General features: G+C 41.7%; 2 protein-coding genes across 2 annotated transcripts in view; both read left to right on the top strand.

Moving 5' to 3' along the window:
* The window catches only part of LOC111973377 (transmembrane protein 108), a 297,121-nt gene that overhangs the window by 109,413 nt on the left and 167,027 nt on the right, over positions 1 to 20,681 (top strand). The window lies entirely within an intron of this gene.
* LOC111973206 (protein CDV3 homolog) overlaps positions 10,720 to 20,681 on the top strand; it is a 17,698-nt gene continuing 7,736 nt past the window's right edge. Inside the window, exons 1-4 of the mRNA XM_024000490.2 lie at positions 10,720 to 11,163; positions 12,388 to 12,464; positions 12,591 to 12,721; positions 12,899 to 13,061. Of these exons, the coding sequence (XP_023856258.1) occupies positions 10,957 to 11,163; positions 12,388 to 12,464; positions 12,591 to 12,721; positions 12,899 to 13,061 (578 nt within the window). The 5' untranslated portion in view covers positions 10,720 to 10,956. The remainder of the gene's footprint in view (positions 11,164 to 12,387; positions 12,465 to 12,590; positions 12,722 to 12,898; positions 13,062 to 20,681) is intronic.

Raw genomic sequence — 20,681 nt, 5'->3', positions numbered from 1 at the left:
AACTTGATGATTGAGTTGGAGGCGTGCATGGCAGTCATAGGTGAACAGGGAGCACAGGAGGGGGCTGAGCACGCACCCTTGTGGGGCCCCAGTGTTGAGGAGCAGCGAAGTAGAGATGTTGTTTCCTACCTTCATCACCTGGGGGCGGTCAGGAAGTCCAGGACCCAATTGCACAGGGCGAGGTTGAGACCCAGGGCATCAAGCTTAATGATGAGCTTGGAGGGTACTATGGTGTTGAATGCTGAGCTGTAGTTAATGAACAGCATTCTTACATAGGTATTTCTCTTGTCCAGATGGGATATGGCAGTGGGCAGTGTGCAGTGTGATGGAATTTGCATTGTCTGTGGACCTATTGGGGCGGTACGCAAATTGAAGTGGGTCTAGGATGACAGGTAAGGTCGAGGTGATATAGTCTCTCAAAGCACTTCATGATGGCAGAAGTGAGTGCTACGGGGCGATAGTCATTTAGTTCAGTTACCTTTGCCTTCTAGGATACAGGAACAATGGTGGCCATCTTGAAGCATGTGAGGACAGCAGACTGGGAATAGGGAGAGATTGAATATGTCTATAAACACACCAGCCAGCTGGTCTGCGCACGCTCTGAGGACGCGGCTAGGGATGCCGTCTGGGCCGGCAGCCTTGCGAGGGTTAACACGTTTAAAGTTTTACTCACGTTGGCTGCAGTGAAGGAGAGCCCGCAGGTTTTGGTTGTGGCACTGTATTGTCCTCAAAGCGAGCAAAGAAGTTGTTTAGTYTGTCTGGGAGCAAGACATTGTGGTCCGCGACGGGGCTGGTTTTTCTTTTGTAGTCCGTGATGGACTGTAGACCCTGCCACATACCTCTCGTGTCTGAGCCGTTGAATTGCGACTCTACTTTGTCTCTATACGTCGCGGAAGTTAGAATAACAATGATCCAGGGTTTTGCGAGCCCGGGTTGCGCAATCGATATGCTGATAGAATTTAGGGAGCCTTGTTTTCAGATTAGCCTTGTTAAAATCCCCAGCTACAATAAATTCAGCCTCAGGATATGTGGTTTCCAGTTTACATAGAGTCGAATGAAGTTCTTTCAGGGCTGTCGATGTGTTTGCTTGGGGTGGAATATACACGACTGTGATTTTGATCGAAGAGAATTCTCTTGGTAGATAATGCGGTCGGCATTTGATTGTGAGGAATTCTAAGTCAGGTGAAAAAAAGGACTTGAGTTCCTGCATGTTGTTATGATCACACCACGTCTCGTTAATCATAAGGTATACACCCCCGCCCTTCTTCTTACCAGAGAGATGCTTGTTTCTGTCGGCGCGATGCGTGAAGAAACCAGGTGGCTGTACCGACTCCGATAGCGTGTCTCGAGTGAGCCATGTTTCCGTGAAACAAAGAACGTTACAGTCTCTGATGTTTCTCTGGAAGGCAACCCTTGCTCGGATTTAGTCTACCTTGTTGTCAAGAGACTGGACATTGGCGAGTAGTATGCTCGGGAGCGGTGCACAATGTGCCCGTCTACGGAGCCTGACCAGAAGACCGCTCCGTCTGCCCCTTCTTACGGCGCCGTTGTTTTGGGTCGCCGGCTGGGATCCGATCCATTGTCCTGGGTGGTGGGCCAAACAGAGGATCCGTTTCGGGAAAGTCGTATTCCTGGTCGTAATGTTGGTGAGTTGACGTTGCTCTTATATCCAATAGTTCCTCCCGACTGTATGTAATAAAACCTAAGATTTCCCGAGGTAACAATGTAAGAAATAACACATAAAAAAAAAAGAAATACTGCATAGTTTCCTAGGAACGCGAAGCGAGGCGGCCATCTCTGTCGGCACCGGACTATAGTCCCTTTAAACATCCTAAGGTCAACATCCCCATTTATATGACAGACGTGTTTACGTCTGTCATGTAAATGTTGTAGCTACATAAAAAKATTAAATAATTCATTAGGGAAATATCCATTCTTTGTTATTTTCTTCAGTACAATGCTGAGGATTTCAAGTTGTATTGGATTTATTTTTCTGTTAAAGACATTGAATACATGTTGGTTAAAATATTTCCTACATTTAGTATGTTTAGGTTTTTCCTCTGAAGTAAGTTAATTTAAAATTGTGATTTGGTTTACGTAGATACATTTCAATGTTTAACAGACAGTAACCAAAAACCTTATCTAATTTGCATATTCATACTGAGTTTACAGCATACAGAATGTTCAGAAGCCTGTTTTTCGGTTAGGGTTGTGAATCCTATTTTTGTCTGAAAAGCACCATATTCCTGCTGAATTAGACAGTGGGCTGCCATTAGACCACACACTCCACGCTAGACTTCCTACCACGAAATGTACCACTGTCTTCACAGCAGGAATATGGTGCGGTTCGGAAAAAGGTTGGATTCAGACGTTATTTTGATGGCAAGGGTCACATTTCACTTTACGTCTGGTAAGTAGAGTTTCTATCGATTATACATATGCCTACCTTTTTTTAGTTTTTTTAGTTTTGTGTAGGGTTATTTTCCAGAACCATTCACAACTCAGGGAGTCCAATCACTACACAGACTCCCAATGTCGTTTATAAACCCTGGATTGCTGATCCTCCGTACTGGCCATTAAGAGGCTTTGAAGCCATCGATTGGCCGTATTGACACTCCCTAGTAGGAGCAGTCCTCCATAGGAATGAATGGAATTCTACAGTATTTCAATTAAATGTTTCAAGGACAAAATTACGTGTATTGAAGTCAGTGGTGTAAAGTACTACTTAAGTCGTTTTTTGGTGTATCTGTACTTTACTTCACTACATTCCTAAAGAAAAGAATGTACTTTTTACTCTACATTTTCCCTGACACCCTAAAGTACTTGTTACATTTTGAATGCTTAGCAGGACAGGAAAATGGTTCAAGTCACACACTTAAAGATAACATCCCTGGTCATCTCTACTGCCTCTGATCTGGCAGTCACTTAACACAAATGCTTTGTTTCTATATAAATGATGTCTGCGTGTTGGAGTGTGTCCTTGGCTATCTGAAAATTTAAAAAACACATTGTGCCATCTGGTTTGCTTAGTATATGGATTTTGAAATAATTTATACTTTTACTTTTGATACTTAAGTACATTTAAAACCAAATACTTTTTGACTTTCTGAAGTAGTATATTACTGGGTGACATTCACTTTTACTTTAGTCATTTTCTATTAAAGTATCTTAACTTTTACTCAAGTGGAATTTGRGTACTTTTTCCACCACTGCCAATAGGCTAACCTGGTGAATTTTAACATCAGGCAAATCAAATTAGCATGAAGCAGGGCCGGCGCCAGAACGAAGTAGTTGGACAGGCATTTGATTTCTATAGACAGGCCCATTAAAAAAAAAATTGTCAATAGTGTCATAATGACCATAGACAGTTTTGGCGAAGCTTGCAATTTATCCTACCATTTCTGTGTGTCAGTTATGATTATTTTGATATAAGCATTTTCGTGGAACAGTTCCATTTCAGTAATATTTTCGTTTCTCAAAATGATTGTCACGTGGTTAATCATAAAAATCGGAATTAAAACGATAAATATCTGAAAGTTCAAATTTAACTAATGCAAGAGCACCAGCCTTTGCCATATGGACACGTTGGCGGCTAAAGAAATTAGCGTATGGAACTCAAAGATAGCCTGTAGGCTAATGCAGCAGTAGCCTAGGCCTATAACTTCCATCAACTAAGTAAAACACATAGCATTAAAGCCGACAAATAAAAACAATAAAAATATCCTGATGAAAATACTGGTTCTTTCAATCGCATTGATCTCTCTACTCCGCCTGTCTGCCGCCCTTTCTATCTGTCTTGACTTGCGACACCAACACGCAACTTGAACTATCACTAGTGAAGTGCAACGTATCAACTCAGCAGGTTGGCATGTTCTGGCGCTTGCGCTCCATGGACAGAGAAACCACACACATGCTCATTGCTCACACGGAGCACTCCAAACAAAAGACAATTTAAAAAATGACAAAATTCCTTAATGATTGTTATCAAATAAAACAAAACTTGTTTCTCACAAGTGTAGCAGGTTGTGAACTCTGCAAACAACGTTTCCATTCCGAGAATGAGAACGGTAAATTACTGTAATCCATGCATTTATATAAATTAATATAACCAAATGATGGTGATTAACGGTACATTTACTAGGCATACTRGTTACATGTGTAATGKGGAATTTATTTAAAAAATAAACAATCATGGGGCAAACAATTCACACAATGAAACAATGAATGTGCAAAATGTGTCGGGAAACAGCGGAGCACATTCTGGAGACCTGAGTGCATGCATTCTGGAGAGAGACGCCCACATCTTCGCCACACACCCCTCCCCTTCTTGTCAACATTTTAAATTATATTCAAGACACATTATCTTCACACATTTTCGATGCTTTTCATTGACAACCGCAACTCAATAATCAGCTAGGCCTATTGCCACAGAGGATCATTCGCGTCTTTGTAGCAAAGTCAAGCTCTCTGGTAAAGTATTTTTAATTATTGTATTTAGACAGGAGTAATTATATAATTTTGGCAAAACATCGATGTACTTTAAGGGAAACCAGTATATAATGACGAGATGATMATGTCTCTGCCCTAACAAAGCGAGTCGTTGCGGGAATGCAGGCAACAAGGTTAAGTCTGCATATTATGCCCATAAAAATGCATTTGGCTTAGCCCTCTCGCTTCGCCTCTTCCTCTCTGCTGAAACTAGCGAGCGAAACAGCGCTCCTCTGTCTTACTATATGTAACCCAAAATGTATGACAATGGAGTATGACATGCCATACTCCATTGTCCACTCCAGACAGCATCAGATACACCGAGACAGAGGAGTGATGTTTCGCTCCCTCGGATGCTTTATGAGATCGATGCGTCTTTCTGTCGGCGCGCGTCTCGGTCAAATAAATGATCAATATTTTATTTGGACGGGCAAGGAGGCGCGGTAGGGTGGGCCATGCTCCATAGGCCCCGCCCAAAACGCTGGCCCTGGCATGAATATTCTAATTGAATGTGCAGGATGTCTAGGCTASAGCACCTGTTGAATTCTGGCTAACTAAATAATGATGTACAGATCATATTATACCTAATATAATACAATATATCATCAACAAAAATCTGTGCGATTCCAATCTAAAGTCAAACCAGTGGTTTTAGGAACATTAGCGAACTCACCTCTGCTCATGGATTGTAGTCTGATATTTTCTAAACGGTGTCCTTGTGAMGTCCCGGCTCTGATGTCAGTGCCTTGACGTTGAAATTTAAAACGGTTAGGGTATGGACGTCCCAAGGAGCCCTGATTGCACTTACCGATTATTTTTGGCGTTCGTCTCGCACCACAGCAACGATTTATTTGATTGTTCGAATAAGGTGGCAGTCTACTCTAGCCAATGTTTTTTGGGGCAAATCCAATGGCTCCCTGATTGGCGGTCGGCACATCTGTGACACCGAAAAATAATTTGTGTTTGTGTAGACAAGTCGTTGATTTCAAGGAGAGACAGCAATGTGCATGTGCTCAAAATATGTTTCGTGCACATGCAGAGTCGGCAATTCGCATGTCCGAATGTGTATACTTTTTCAAGTGTGAATGTGTTGAAACATTTTGTGCTTGTGCAGGTGAATGCCTACAGAGATGCACATATTGTTTTCCTCATGATTTAGAGCAGGGTTTCCCAAGTGCTCATCATTTCAAATAGGCTACATGTCGTATTAAACAGCATATAAACACTGTAAATAGGTCAGGAGCCAGACAGGTAGCCTAAGAAGAAAGGAAAATGTATTATTTAGGCTATAGCCTATTATTTCAATTATTTCAAGGTTATAGCATACAAAGAAATCAATTGTGAAGCATTTGCAAGTGATACACACTACACTCAGCTTCCTGGAGTATCCTTTAGGGGTTCTTCATATTGAAACTGTGGGGGAACCACTATAAGTTTTTCGAATAACCCTTCCAAAAGGGTTCTTCAAATAACCTTTTTTTAAGGATCCTCAAAGAACCTTTTGTGGTTAGTTTTTTAACTACCCCCACCCCTGTTATTATTATTAATACGCATAACAACAATAACACAATATTTTAGTTCTCAGTGTTTATTATGATTTTAGTGGCAAAGCAGAATAAAACAATCTAAATATGAGTTAAACTCCCAGCAGAGCCTAAAGTCTAATAGGTATATCCTATGGCTTGTTAATGTGTTGAATGTTCTCCGTAGCAATAGCCATAATAATTTTGCAGTGCATGGTGATCGAACAGGTTTCCTGTTTTATTCATCAGAGGTGTAGGGAGGGTGAAATCTGTAAATCCCCAAAATAGTCATTATACAGATGATTAACAAAATATGCACACAACAGTATTCATACCATGGTCTTCGTAGTGAATGTGAATGAAAAAAACTGCTTTGATAATAGTTTTCATACACTTACCTTGTCCATAATGTAGAGGCCTTATGGGCTATTCATTGAAGATGTAAGGAAGGAGGATGGTACATGAGATCTGCATAACATACCAATACCAATTGAAATACCTTTGTATGTCTCATTGTCTGTATACCTACAGACACAAAAGTGAGCAGATCAGTCATCTGCTCCCAAATACAGCTAGCCATGAACATATTCTTATAGCCTACATATTGTTACCTTTTTGTTGATTGATATTGATTGAATTGTGTCCATTTTCTGTTTTAGAAGGATTTGCACAAATATGAAAAGATAGATAGTGTAATCATAAAACAATATCAATTTAGATCATATAGAAGGGACAAACCTTACCTTAAATTGAGATCTTTACATTTGACAGTTAAGTGCCTGCACCTTTCAGTTCGGCAGTTAGGTTCCTGCAGTTAGGTTCTGCAGTTAGGTTCCTGCTTCCACCAACTAAGGAGGTTCCTCGATGAACCCCACCTCCTATTGGGTTCTTGGAAGAACCTTTTGGGGGCCATTTTCAGTGCCAAGAACCCTAAGGTTCTTCTTAGAACTTTAAGTATCTTAGAAGAACCCTTGTTGAACCCCTAATATTTAGAGTGTAGCAAAAGCAAGTAAACAAGCCTGAGAATAACCCTTGTTGAACCCCTAATATTTAGAGTGTAGCAAAAGAAAGAAAAACAAGCCTGAGAAGCTGCTTGCAGCTGGGATGAGCATAGTGGCACAGCTTCTCAGCCCCCCAAAAAAGGAAAAGACAGCGCTAAGACAAAAGTATAAAATGTGTTTTTTCCACTATCAAACCATTTAAAGGCACATCCTTAGATGTGATCCTTAAAGCAGGTCCTTAAAAAAAGTATCCACCTTCGGTCTCCAAAGAAATTTGAACAGCTGAAAAGCAAACTGCAAAGAGTCGAGGCGGAGAATCAGCAGCTTCAAAATGAGGTTGAGGAATATAACAGGGATATACACTTGAAGTTTACATACACCTTAGCCAAATACATTTAAACTCAGTTTTTCACAATTCCTGACATTTAATCCGAGTAAAAATGTCCTGTTTTAGGTCAGTTAGGATCACCACTTTATTTCAAGAATGTGAAATGTCAGAATAATAGTAGAGAGAATGATTTATTTCAGCTTTTATTACTTTCACCACATTCCCAGTGGGTCAGAAGTTTACATACACTCAATTAGTATTTGGTAGCATTGCCTTTAAAWTGTTTAACTTGGGTCAAACGTTTCGGGTAGCCTTCCACAAGCTTCCCACAATAATTTGGGTGAATTTTGGCCCATTCCTCCTGACAGAGCTGGTGGAACTGAGTCAGGTTTGTAGGCCTCCTTACTCGCACACACTTTTTTAGTTCTGCCCAGAAATTGTCTATAGGTATGAGGTCAGGGCTTTGTGATGGCCACTCCAATACCTTGACTTTGTTGTCCTTAAGCTATTTTGCCACAACTTTGGAAGTATGCTTGGGGTCATTGTCCATTTGGAAGACCCATTTGCGACCAAGCTTTAACTTCCTGACTGATGTCTTGAGATGTTGCTTCAATATATCCACATAATTTTCCTACCTCATGATGCCATCTATTTTGTGAAGTRCACCAGTCCCTCCYGCAGCAAMRCACCCCCACAACATGATGCTGCYACCCCCATGCTTCAMGGTCGGGATGGTGTTCTTCGGCTTGCAAGCATCCCCCTTTTTCCTCCAACATAACAATGGTCATTACGGCCAAACGGTTCTATTTTTGTTTCATCAGACCAGAGGACATTTCTCCAAAAAGTACGATCTTTGTCCCCATGTGCAGTTGCAAACCGTAGTCTGGCTTTTTTATGCCGGTTTTTGGAGCAGTGGCTTCTTCATTGCTGAGCGGCCTTTCAGGTTATGTCAATATAGGACTCATTTTACTGTGGATATAGATACTTTTGTACCTGTTTCCTCCAGCATCTTCACAAGGTCCTTTGCTGTTGTTCTGGAATTGATTTTCACTTTTCGCACCAAAGTACGTTCATCTCTAGGAGACAGAACGCGTCTCCTTCCTGAGCGGTATGACGGTTGCGTGGTCCCATGTTGTTTATACTTGGGTGCTTTGTTTGTACAGATGAACGTGGTACCTTCAGGCGTTTGGAAATTGCTCCCAAGGATGAACCAGACCTGTGGAGGTCTACAATTTTTTTTCTGAGGTCTTGGCTGATTTCTTTTGATTTTCCCATGATGTCAAGCAAAGAGACACTGAGTTTGAAGATAGGCCTTGAAATACATCCACAGGTACACCTCCAATTGACTCAAATTATGTCAATTAGCCTATCAGAAGCTTCTAAAGCCATGACATCATTTTCTGGAACTTTCCAAGCTGTTTAAAGGCACAGTCAACTTAATGTATGTAAACTTCTGACCCACTGGAATTGTGATACAGTGAATTATAAGTGAAATAAGCTGTCTGTAAACAATTGTTGGAAAAATTACTTGTGTCATGCACAAATTAGATGTCCTAACCGACTTGCCAAAACGATACTTTGTTAACAATAAATTCGTGGAGTGGTTGAAAAAGTAGTTTTAATGACTCCAGTCTAAGTGTATGTAAACTTCCGACTTCAACTGTAACAGGGAGAAGGATGGGGCCACTTCCTTGCAAAAACCCCTCAAAGGTGCTAAAAATATAACTGTCAATTTATTTAACATTTACTCATATTAGCTATGCTAACTCATACATAGGTTCATGCCATTTAATGTATTCAAACAATATGAATTAAAGCTATGATCCGTCTTTTGGCCTCACAGGAGGCTACTGCGGGGAGGACGGCTCAGAATAATGTCTAGAATAGAGTGAATGAACTGGAATGGTATCAAACACATGAAACCCATTTATTCAGCTTGTCCTCCCCAATTAAGGTGCCACTGGCCACATGTGGTTTTGGGTAATACAACAGCAAAGAAGTTCATATGACAAAAAGGCWGTTTTTTTCCCCTCTGACCTCATTGCACACGTGATAGAATTAAGCGATATGCTCAAACAGACAGTAAAGTACTGTGATTATAAACTAATTCATTATGGTTGTAATCTGTGTTCCTGGTGAATTTGTAAATGGAGGATGTGTGTATATAACTCAGATTTCAATGTGTGTTCTGAACCACCTGTTCATGTTTGCATGATGATGTGACAAGCCAGGATTTCAACCTTTATTTCAAGCCTTTTCATCACCCGACATCCATGGATTGTAGTTTTTCTTCTTCTTCTTCTTTTTTCTTATTCATTTTTAAGCTTACAATACATGGTAACATGATCATCTTAAACACTTAACCATAATATCTATATTCTGTTGTTGAATGTTACATTGAAAAAGGATAGCCKAGTAGTGGTTTAACACTTGGGAGAGCAAGGTCATTTTCCTCATTCTGATGCATTCTTGAATACATGGGTTGCATCTCTGTCACCTCTGTCTCGTGTCACACCGTTGTTATGAGCATTCTATTGATTCCTCAGCCATAGTGGCTCCAAAACGTTGAGCGGTGTCCAGTCATTCTTAACAAGGGTTAATGATTGTTCAGTCTAAATTACACTATAGTGGCAYGTAAATATGATGAAATTCCTAACGTAGGCAAATAATTAGTAGGAGAAAAAAGATTGACAACTTTTTGTCATCATTATGGTGTCATCAAATTTACTTTAGGGTAAATACATTTGAATTCAGTCACTTTTTGACAGCATCCCTTTGTTAGGATGGAGAGACATGTAGTGTCTTGTCAGTATATCCATAACTTTGTGTGAGGTGACCGTGTAGGTCCTCAACACACAACATATGCTGGTGTACCCCAGCCCAATAGTAGGCCTAATAAACCACTTTATGGGCAGCCCAGTCCCATGCTATGCCCATAGTTTCACACGGTGGCATCCCACATGTGTTCCTTTAGTGGAAACCAGTAACACACAATATACATGTTTTTAAGTGTGAACTGTCATTGAATGGGGAGCAGAAATACCTACGTTTTCATCTAAGGTCACATCCAGAGTGTAGACTACCACAGTGCCTGTACTGTAAATACTTGGAATGCTGGCTTTGAGAAAACAAGTAAACTCATAAACTCATAAATACATTAAATATATATTTTTGTGATTCTCTATTGTTCCATGATCAACTAGTCAATGATCAACACAATAAATTGATCCGTGAAGACTACTACAGTASACCTCATGGTGTGGTACCATATTATTACCGGGCTAATATGATAGGGTGATCAAAAAAAGACATGCAATATAATTGGTTCTTCAGCATGTCCATTATGTTTCGCTTCAAATTAATCCGGGGAATTTTGGAGAGTATTGACTGCACATCCGGTTCGCCTGTCAAATAGCAGCGAGCGAGTCGCACACCCCTATAATAATGTGGCACATTGAAAGACAGGCAGTCAGACAGTAGGTACATTTTCTTGCTCACGATAGAAGGGGAGTTGTTTGATTGTTCTGCTCGAATAGGAATTTAAACCCTCCCTATCAACTGATTTAAAGAGACGTTTTGACATTTGTCATTGCTTAGCATTAATTTCTGAAAGAAAATGGCGGATGTAGAGACTGGTGGTGCTGCACCGGAGAAGAGCCTGGATGATTTCTTTGCCAAGAGGGATAAAAAAAAGAAGAAAGAAAAGGGAGGCAAGGGAAAGGAAGTCCCATCTGGGCCCACACCAATTGTATTGAAAAAGAACAAGAAAGAAAAGGAGAAGTTCGGCACGAAAAATGAAAATCAAGATGCGCAGCCGGAGAAGGTAACGTTGGCTAGCGCCGCGCCAGTAACTGTTAGCGGTTGGCTCATACCGCTGCTACTAGCCAAATCAATCTGTTGCTAGCTAGCTAGTTTGCCTGCTAACAGTGATGACTCGTGGCTGTTTAGTAATTAACCATGGCTGGCTAGTTATTATACTGGCCTAACACAGGACTTTTGGAGATACATATTTAAGGTTAGCTACCTTACGTTTGTTAACTAGTGCCTCAAACAGCAATACAATAATGTCGTTCGCTGCTAGATAAGCCAGCAAGCTCAATACTTATTCCAGACGGAGAGCAGACATGTCTAGATAACTTTAGGCCGCGACAGTGTCAACTTTCTCGATTGATCAACGTTAATCAGCTAGATAACTACGTTAACTGACAAGTGGCTAGCATGTTTTCAAAGGTGAAAACGGTCACCCATTGGATTGAGTCTAGGCTAGGGCGTAACGTTAGCTAACTAACGTTAGTTAGTAATCATGACCTCGTGACGACTTGTAATACTATTATTGGTGAATATAGCCAGCAACATATTATGGCCCGTGACTTATGTTAATATAACTTGCTTGCCAGTTAACGTTAACTTAATTCATTTGGAAGATTAGTAATGTTGCTAGCTAGTTGGCACGATTCGCAAAGGTAGATGCTTAGGCCTCTAATCTACTCAGAATTTACAGATGGTTAGCCTGAGATATGGGGACTGCAGCGGTTCGACTCAGAACCTTTGTGCGGAAAATGCACTGAGAGCATAACTTACTGGTGGTAATATTAGTAACATTTGCAGCAGATAACGTTAGCTAGTTACTAAATGCACATTTTATTATGATTCTGATAACCGCACAACAAGCCTAGGCAGCCGATAGTGCCGGTCTAAYGTTAACTGTCAACCTGTCCCCTCTCTGGGATACCTTAGCTAATTGATATCAGGGTGCCACCCTGGTGTGGTTCTGTGCAGAGGTTGTGACACTTATTCCAGAGGCAGTGTGACATGGTGTGATGACTGTCCCATGTCAGGGCGTGGCCTGTATCCAGATCCTAGTTATCCAGATCCTAGTTTCTAGTTATTTGGCCCCTTGACATACGTTCCTTTGCATGGTCAAATTTTACATGCTAAATTGAGATTGACATGATGACAATGCAAATGTATGAACTATGAAGCCTTGGATTGCTAAACCGTCAGTTAGTGGGGTGTGTAACTGATAAACTGTGTGCTCTGTCTGCAGGACGACGAGGAGTGGAAGGAGTTTGAGGCAAAGGAGGTGGACTACAGTGGACTCAGACTGCAGGCTCTGCAGATAAGGTAAAACTGAACATAAGGGGGGACAGGGTCACATTCATTCAGTAGGCACTACCCAAATGACATGTTAAATGTCTGTACTAGTGGCACATTTTTTGTTGATTGGGTTTTCTCTGGCGATTGTGGCAGTGATGAGAAGGAGGAAGATGAGTATGAGGAGGAGGTCGGTGAGGATGGAGAGATCATCCTGKTCAGTGGAGACAAAATGTCTGGACCCTGGAACAAATCTGGTGCCCCGCCCCCAGCCGCTGCCCCTGTTGGTGGGTATACTTCTCTCCACTCTATGTATCACTTCCACATTGTCTTTTTGTAGTSTGTATGTATGTGTACATGTATGTGGGTTACTCCAATAGATATTTTGCAGATTTTACGAATAATGAGCCTTGCCCTTTGTTTTCACTGACTGGTTTGCTTCATCTCTGCTTTTGTCTCTACAGAGGTGGAAGAGGTGCCTGAGTCCAAGCCTTCTGGGGTGTACCGCCCCCCAGGGGCCCGACTGACTACCACAAAGCGTGGCCACAACCAGGGGCCCCCTGAGATMTTCAGCGACACACAGTTCCCCTCACTCATGGCCGGCTCCAAACATGTGGAGACACGCAGGTGAGCGAACCTCAACTTCAGATATCACTCATCTTAAGCCTGTTGCATGCTTCCCAGGTGAAAAGTTTGCGCATATATTATGACAATTTTGTGCCGTTTTTGTTTATTTTGCTGTTCGGYATGTTTTTTTAGCTGTTCGTGCACACTAAGGCTGTCCCCAACTGAACAATTCTTGGTTGACCGAAGGTAGTCTGTTATCGATTGGTCTAAATGKTTAAAAGTGTWTTTTTCCATATAGACACATCCTATGTGTTTTAATAAAATCAACTATATGCATTGAGCTTGTCTGATGCTTTTTAAGATTACAGTTTGATGAAATAAGACAAATGCCTCAAGAGACCTAGATATCCAGAAGAGAGAAACTTTTCTCCTCCCGCTCCTGCTGGCTTTTGCAGGTCCTGCCATTACTCTCCTGAAGTTGCTGGTAATAGGCTACGCTACGTGAGGAGTGTGGAATGCCAATTTATCTTACCTGCGTGGCAGTTATGCGACAGTTTAATTTAATTTATAATAACCTCTTCACATCTCAATCATTGTCATGTGTTTTAATAAAAACTCAATCCAAATATAAAAGATACAAACCTAAAACGTAACACCTATTGCTGTTGCCAACTATGTAAAAATAGCCTACATAAAGCCAACAAATAAAAACTTTGCAGCCTGCAGGTAGAACATTTCCTGATATAATAATAATAATAATAATACCTGCGTGGCAGTTATGCGACAGTTTAATTTAATTTATAATAACCTCTTCACATCTCAATCATTGTCATGTGTTTTAATAAAAACTCAATCCAAATATAAAAGATACAAACCTAAAACGTAACACCTATTGCTGTTGCCAACTATGTAAAAATAGCCTACATAAAGCCAACAAATAAAAACTTTGCAGCCTGCAGGTAGAACATTTCCTGATATAATAATAATAATAATAATAATAATACAAAATCCTATAAATCACATTAGCTACACATGGCCTGTCTGCAACTAACTTGAAACATTGTATTAACTTGGGTCCGGTCTGCCCTCAGTTTCCTCTGCCAGTGAGCTCAGGACAGACACAGCAGTAGGCTATTTGTGCAAGGGATAAGAAGCAGTGCTTGACTTGGGCAGGAGCTCACCAGAGCTGAGTAATGGCACCTCAAATTTTCTACTGCTTGAGCTCCTGTTCCTTTTATAGAATATTAACTCAAAGTATTGTGGAGCTCCTGCACCTAAATATGAACAATACCAAAATTAGTACAGGAACCAATTTCAGTCCAAGTCAAGCACTAATAAGAAGTAACCAGGTAGGCCTATTTTACGACTTTTCCATTGGGTCAGAGAATTACATTTCTCCCTTTCACACTGAGTGCTTATCAAAAGGTAGACAGCTGGAAAGACATTCAAATACATTGAGGRACTATTGTAATTCTCAATGGATGTAAAAACAGACTTCATTTGCTTGCTGTTTGAAGTGAGAACATTACTTTGAGAAGCTCATTAGTGGTGGTGCGTTAAGGCCAATAAGAAATACGATCAGATCCCCAAATGTGCACATTTTATATGCCTACATTTGCGCGCAGGCCATGTAGCCTATAGGCTTACTCAACATTGACAGGAGAGCTCCAAACAAAAGACTATGACTAAATTGACAACTTGTAAATGAAGGACAACTTGTTTCTCACAAGTGTTTGCAGAGTGCACAACTTATGYTACAATGTGTCCACTCCGACAATGATAACAGGAAGACTGGGATAATAATATTGAATGCATTATTGTAATTTACTGTAACCAAAGTAACAAACATTGTAGATTATGACTTAACGGTAAATGTACTACTGGTGTTATATGTAATGGGGAATTGATATACACTAACAATCTAACGCAAACAATGAATGTGCACAAATTGGCGGGAGAGAGCGCATTCTGTAGAGAGAAGTGCATTGTACGTCTGGGTGCATAGTTAATTCGAAGTCTGCATTGGCCATGCAGAATTTGCGGTGATACGGCCTCAGCAGAAGTCAGGGCATTCATACTTGCGCTTCGTGAAGAAGTGCAGAGCTGTTGTCAAGGAAGTGAGTTTGTGTTTCCTACAGGATGTACCGACCCCACCTACCGTCAACCAATCATGTAAATGCGGAGCTGTATAGAGCCCTCTGCATTGTTACAACGTTTGGGATGGGAATGCAGTACGGAGCTTTATTTGGCCTCTGCATGCCTCTGGAGGCTACGCAATTGCTTCACACCCTCCATATGGAGTCTCCAACCACATTTTCAGATCAAGCATAAATTAGCTTTTAGTCTAGGTCTCCGCAATGGATTAGTTCAATGAGGTGTGTGTGTACAATGCATTCGGAAAGTATTCAGACCCCTTGACTATTTCCACATCTTGTTTACATTGCAGCCTTATTCTAAAATTAATTAAATTCATGTTTTTCCTCATCAATCTACACACAGTACCCMATAATGACAAAGTGAAAACAGGTTTTTAGAATAAAAAAACACAAATGCCTTATTTAGTTAAGTATTCAGAACCTTTGCTATGACACTTGAAATTGAGCTCAAATGCATGCTGTTTCCATTGATCATCCTTGAGATGTTACTACAACTTGATTGGAGTCCACCTGTGGTAAATTCAATTGATTGGACATGATTTGGAAAGGCACACACCTGTCTATATACAGTTGAAGTTGGAAGTTTACATACACTTAGGTTGGAGTCATTGAAACTCGTTTTTCAACCACTCCACACATTTCTTGTTAACAAACTATAGTTTTGGCAAGTCGGTTAGGACATCTACTTTGTGCATGACGTATAATCCACTTTATCACAATCCAGTGGGTCAGAAGGTTACAGCCTATAGTTGACTGTGCTTAAACCGCTTTGGATATTCCAGAAAATTATGTCATGGCTTTAGAAGCTTCTGAAGGCTAATTGACAAATTTGAGTAATTGGATTGTTACCTGTGGATGCATTTCAAGGCCAACCTTCAAACTCAGTGCCTCTTTGCTTTCATCATGGAGAAAATCAAAAGAAATCAGCCAAACCTCAGAAAAGATTGTAGACCTCCACAAGTCTGGTTCATCCTTGGGAGCATTTCCAAATGCCTGGGTACCATTTCATCTGTACAAACAATAGTACGCAAGTAAAACCCACTGGGACCACACCCGCCATACCACTCAGGAAGGAGCGCGTTTCTTCTCCTAGAATGAACGTAATTTGGTGCAAAGGGCAAATCAATCCTAGAACACAGCAAAGGACCTTGTGAAGATACTGGAGGAAACGGTACAAAATATCTATATCCACAGTAACGTGGTCCTATATATACATAACCTGAAATGCCGTCAGCAAGGAAAAAGCCACTGCTCCAAAACCGCCATAAAAAAATCCAGACTACGGTTTGCAACTGTACATGGGGCACGATTTCTTGGAAAATGTCCTCTGGTCTGATGAAACAAACAGATCTGTTTGGCCATAATGACCATCGTTATGCTTGGAGAAAAAAGGGATGCTTGCAAGCCGAAGAACACATCCAACGTGTGAAGACGAGGTTGCAGCTACATTGTGGGGTGCTTTGTTCAGGAGGGACTGGTGCACACAAATAGATGGCATCATGAGGGGGAATTATGTGGATATATTGAAGCAACATCTCAAACATCAGTCAGGAAGTTAAAGCTTGGGTCTTCCAAGTGGACATTGACCCCAAGCATACTTCCAAGTTGTGGCAAAAATAGCTTAGGACACAAAGTCAAGGTATTGGACTGTCATCACCAAAGCCCTGACCTCAATCCTATAGAAAATTTGTGGGCAGAACTGAAAAAGCGTGTGCGAGCAAGGAGGCCTACAAACCTGACTCAGTTACACCAGCTCTGTCAGGAGGAATAGGCCAACATTCACCCAACTTATTGTGGGAAGCTTGTGGAAGGCTACCCGAAACGTTTGACTCAAGGTAAACAATTTAAAGGCAATGCTACCAAATACTAATTGAGTGTATGTAAACTTCTGACTCACTGGGAATGTGATGAAAGAAATAAAAGCTGAAATAAATCATTCTCCTTACTATTCTGACATTTCACATTCTTAAAATAAAGTGGTCATCCTAACTGACCTAAGACGGGGACTTTTTACTAGGATTAATTGTCAGGAATTGTGAAAAGGAGTTTAAATGTATTTGGCTAAGGTGTATGTAGACTTCCAACTTCAACTGTAAGGTCCCACAGTTGATAGTGCCTGTCAGAGCAAAAAACCAAGCCGTGAGGTTGTAGGAATTGTCTGTAGAGCTCTGAGACAGGATTGTGTCGAGGCACATCTGGGGAAGGGTACCAAAACATTTTTGCAGCATTGAAGGTCCCCAAGAACACAGTGGCCTCCATAAATGGAAGAAGTTTGGAACCACCAGGACTCTTCCTACAGCTGACCTCCCGGCCAAACTGAGCAGTCGGGGGAGAAGGGCCTTGGTCAGGGAGGTGACCAAGAACTCGATGTACTCTCTGACAGCGCTCCAGAGTTCCTCTTTGGAGAGTAAAGAACCTTCCAGAAGGACAACCTTCTCTGCAGAACTCCGCCAATCAGGCCTTTATGGTAGAGTGGCCAGACGGAAGCCATTCCTCAGTAAAAGGTACATGACTGTCCACTTGGAGTTTGCCAAAAGGCACCTAAAGACTCTCAGACAATGAGAAACAAGATTCTCTGGTCTGATGAAACCAAGATTGAACAGTTTGGCCTGAATGCCAAGCGACACGTCTGGAGGAAATCTGGCACCATCCCTACGGTGAAGCTTGGCGGTGGCAGCATCATGCTGTGGGGTTGTTTTTTTAGCGGCAGGGACTGGGAAACTAGTCAGGATCGAGGGAAAGATGAAYGGAGCAAAGTATAGAGAGAACTTTGGTGAAAACCTCCTCCTGAGTGCTTAGACTGGGGCAAGGTTCACCTTCCAACAGGACAACAACCCTAAGCACACAGCCAAGACAATTTAAGTGTGTTTTTGGKCCAAGTCTCAATATCCTTGAGTGTCCCAGCCACAGCCCGGACTTGAACCCGATCTAACATTTCTGGGAAAACAACCTGACAGCTTGAGAGGATCTGCAGAGAAGACTGGGAGAAACTCCCCAAATACAGGTGTGCCAAGCTTGTACCAAAGACTCGAGGCTATAATCGCTGCCAACGGTGCTTTAACAAAGTATGTACATGTTTCAGTTTTTTTAGTGTGATATGGAATGTGATTACTGTCTGTGTTTGTAACTGCTGACAAGGACTACATACGTTCGGAGCCCTACATTTTAACTTGCGGAGGTTGGTTCTCCCTTTTAAGTGGTAGCGATCCAGGAGGCTTAAGGTCGGTACTAGCCTATGAACAACTCCAGGGCATATGGCTTTCCTCCTTTTCAGAGGTGACGAGGGCAGTTTGTTCTTCTCTTACATCGAGAGGCCTCGGTGTTTAAGAGGGTAGTAAATTCTGAAGAGGACGGCATACTCTCTTCCCTGTGGTCACAGATCTTTGTATAGGAGTCCGTTTTTTTGAGGAGACTAAAGTTTAAAGGGTGGTTCTGGTGGCTCTTCTTCATGGTGCTCTCGGTTGTTGTTCTTGCCCCGGATCGTTGTTTGGGTGGCAGGCTTGCGACTCATGAGAATGAGCGAAAGTCCTGTTGGTGGCAATTTTCAGTGGTTCACCTGTGGGGCATAGTCACGTGCGACCGGTAGTTCTTCCGCTTCTTGCGGTGGCCCAGGTGACCATATAGACTTCTACTAACATCTCGGTCTGCGGTTTCTTTCTATCCATATTTATCATCCCAACCAATCGGTTTTTCTGTTCTTTCGTTCCTATTGCTTATGCATGTTGTCATGTTTGCATGATACTCATTGTGCTTCGGGTATTCAGTTAAAAATTATAATCCATCTTCAACAGTCCATATAGTTTTCCTAACTTCTTGCGCAATTTGTGTCTTCCTTGATCTGCTGTGGCTCATTTTATCAAAGAAAGTTAAGTCTTCAGTAGAGATAGTTTGGTACCTGGATTGTATCAGTCGGCTTGCTCCTACTGGACAATCCCACAAAGTACTACCTAAAGTTGCCCGGTTTGCTGTGTTGTTTGGCGCGCTTTGGGGCAGTGTGGGATATGTGGGCGGTATCATATGATTTTGGTGGATGATGTTGGTGTCTTGCAGTGCGTATGTGTGGTCCTCCGGGTGGGTGCCTGGTTTTTTGTTACAGGGGGTCGTGGTTGCGCTTTTGCTGTGAGTGTATGGAGCCTGCAGCATTTTGCCAATCTCTTGTTTTTTGGCGTTGTGCTTTGTTATACTGTATATACACGCGTGAATGTATTGACCATAGTGGGGAGTGTCTGTGTAGATGTAAAGTGTGTGTCCAGTGTATATGGTTGACTGGTGTGCAGGTTTTTGTATGTATCTGATATGTATTGTACTTGGGTGTGTGAGACCGGAGAGAAGGTCCAGTGTGGTGCGTGGCAGCAAACCTAGTGTGTTGGTTGTCAGGACTGCAGCTGGCTAGTGTAGGTCACAGCTGTAGTTCAGCTCCCTCTGCAGCTGGGTAGACCTGACTGCTTGTGCTTTGTGCGCAGGGCACTGGCGTGTCCCTCTAGGGATGCGTCTACTGATTTAACCAGTGGGTAGACTGCCTGCTAACTGCTGCAGCCGCGGCATCTGGCGGTGGGGGCCACCTTGCGACCCGTCTCTCTTGCAGTCGGCCACGGTTTTTGTGCTTCACAGACCTCCGTAAGGTCTTCTCGCTAGCTCTCTGTCCCTGTAACCGAAGAACAGATTAACAGAGATGTCCGAGGGGATGTACAAAGTTGCTAATTGTGTCTAAGGCGTTTCGCATAGACTATAGTTCTGGTTCGCTCCTAGGGCAGATACTCAACTTAAGGCCAAAACGGACGATCTGTTGCTTACCGCTAGATGACCTCTGCGCCTGATAAAACTTTGGAAGATACAAGGATAATATTACTGGATTGTTTGGGTGTCGTTTGTCGCCCTCGCTAGCCATCCAAAGGCTAACAAGCCAGAAAAACTACTTCGGTCTTAAAATTGGTCAGAACCTAATCCAAATAAATCAAGAAATGTGTCATCAAGTTAGATGTATGTAGTGGCCTAATGGGAAGGTCTAGTCGCGATGAATTTTAGCATTAGCTAAGATGTTTGGTTGGGCAGGGTAACAGGACGTGTTGCAGTAAATATTTGTGCGTCTCTCACTGAGACTACACTTCATGTTCCACTCAATACAAGGATAGTACTGATGACACAATTCACCAACGAAGGGGCGTTGACCGCTGGTATCGAACCTATACTTACACAAGAAAAATGTTGAGCGCACTAGGGTTGACCCCAGTTAGTCAACTGGATGATGTTTGGTTGTTAGCTGTTTCGATGGAGATTGGTTTAGTCGATCAGTAACATTCAGAAGGTATTCAGACCCCTTGACTTTATCCACACTTTTCTTTAACGTTACAGCCTTATTCTAAAATTGATTAAATTGTTTCCCCTGATCAATCTACACACACACCACACAACCCCAAAATGACAAGCAAAAACAGGTTTTTAGAAATATTGCAAATGTATATATGTATATATATATATATATATATTATATATATATATAATATAATATATATATATATATATT

Source organism: Salvelinus sp. IW2-2015, linkage group LG14 (genome assembly GCF_002910315.2).
Source record: "Salvelinus sp. IW2-2015 linkage group LG14, ASM291031v2, whole genome shotgun sequence".
Taxonomy (NCBI): Eukaryota; Metazoa; Chordata; class Actinopteri; order Salmoniformes; family Salmonidae; genus Salvelinus; species Salvelinus sp. IW2-2015.
This window is presented reverse-complemented; position numbering and strand designations above follow the sequence as displayed.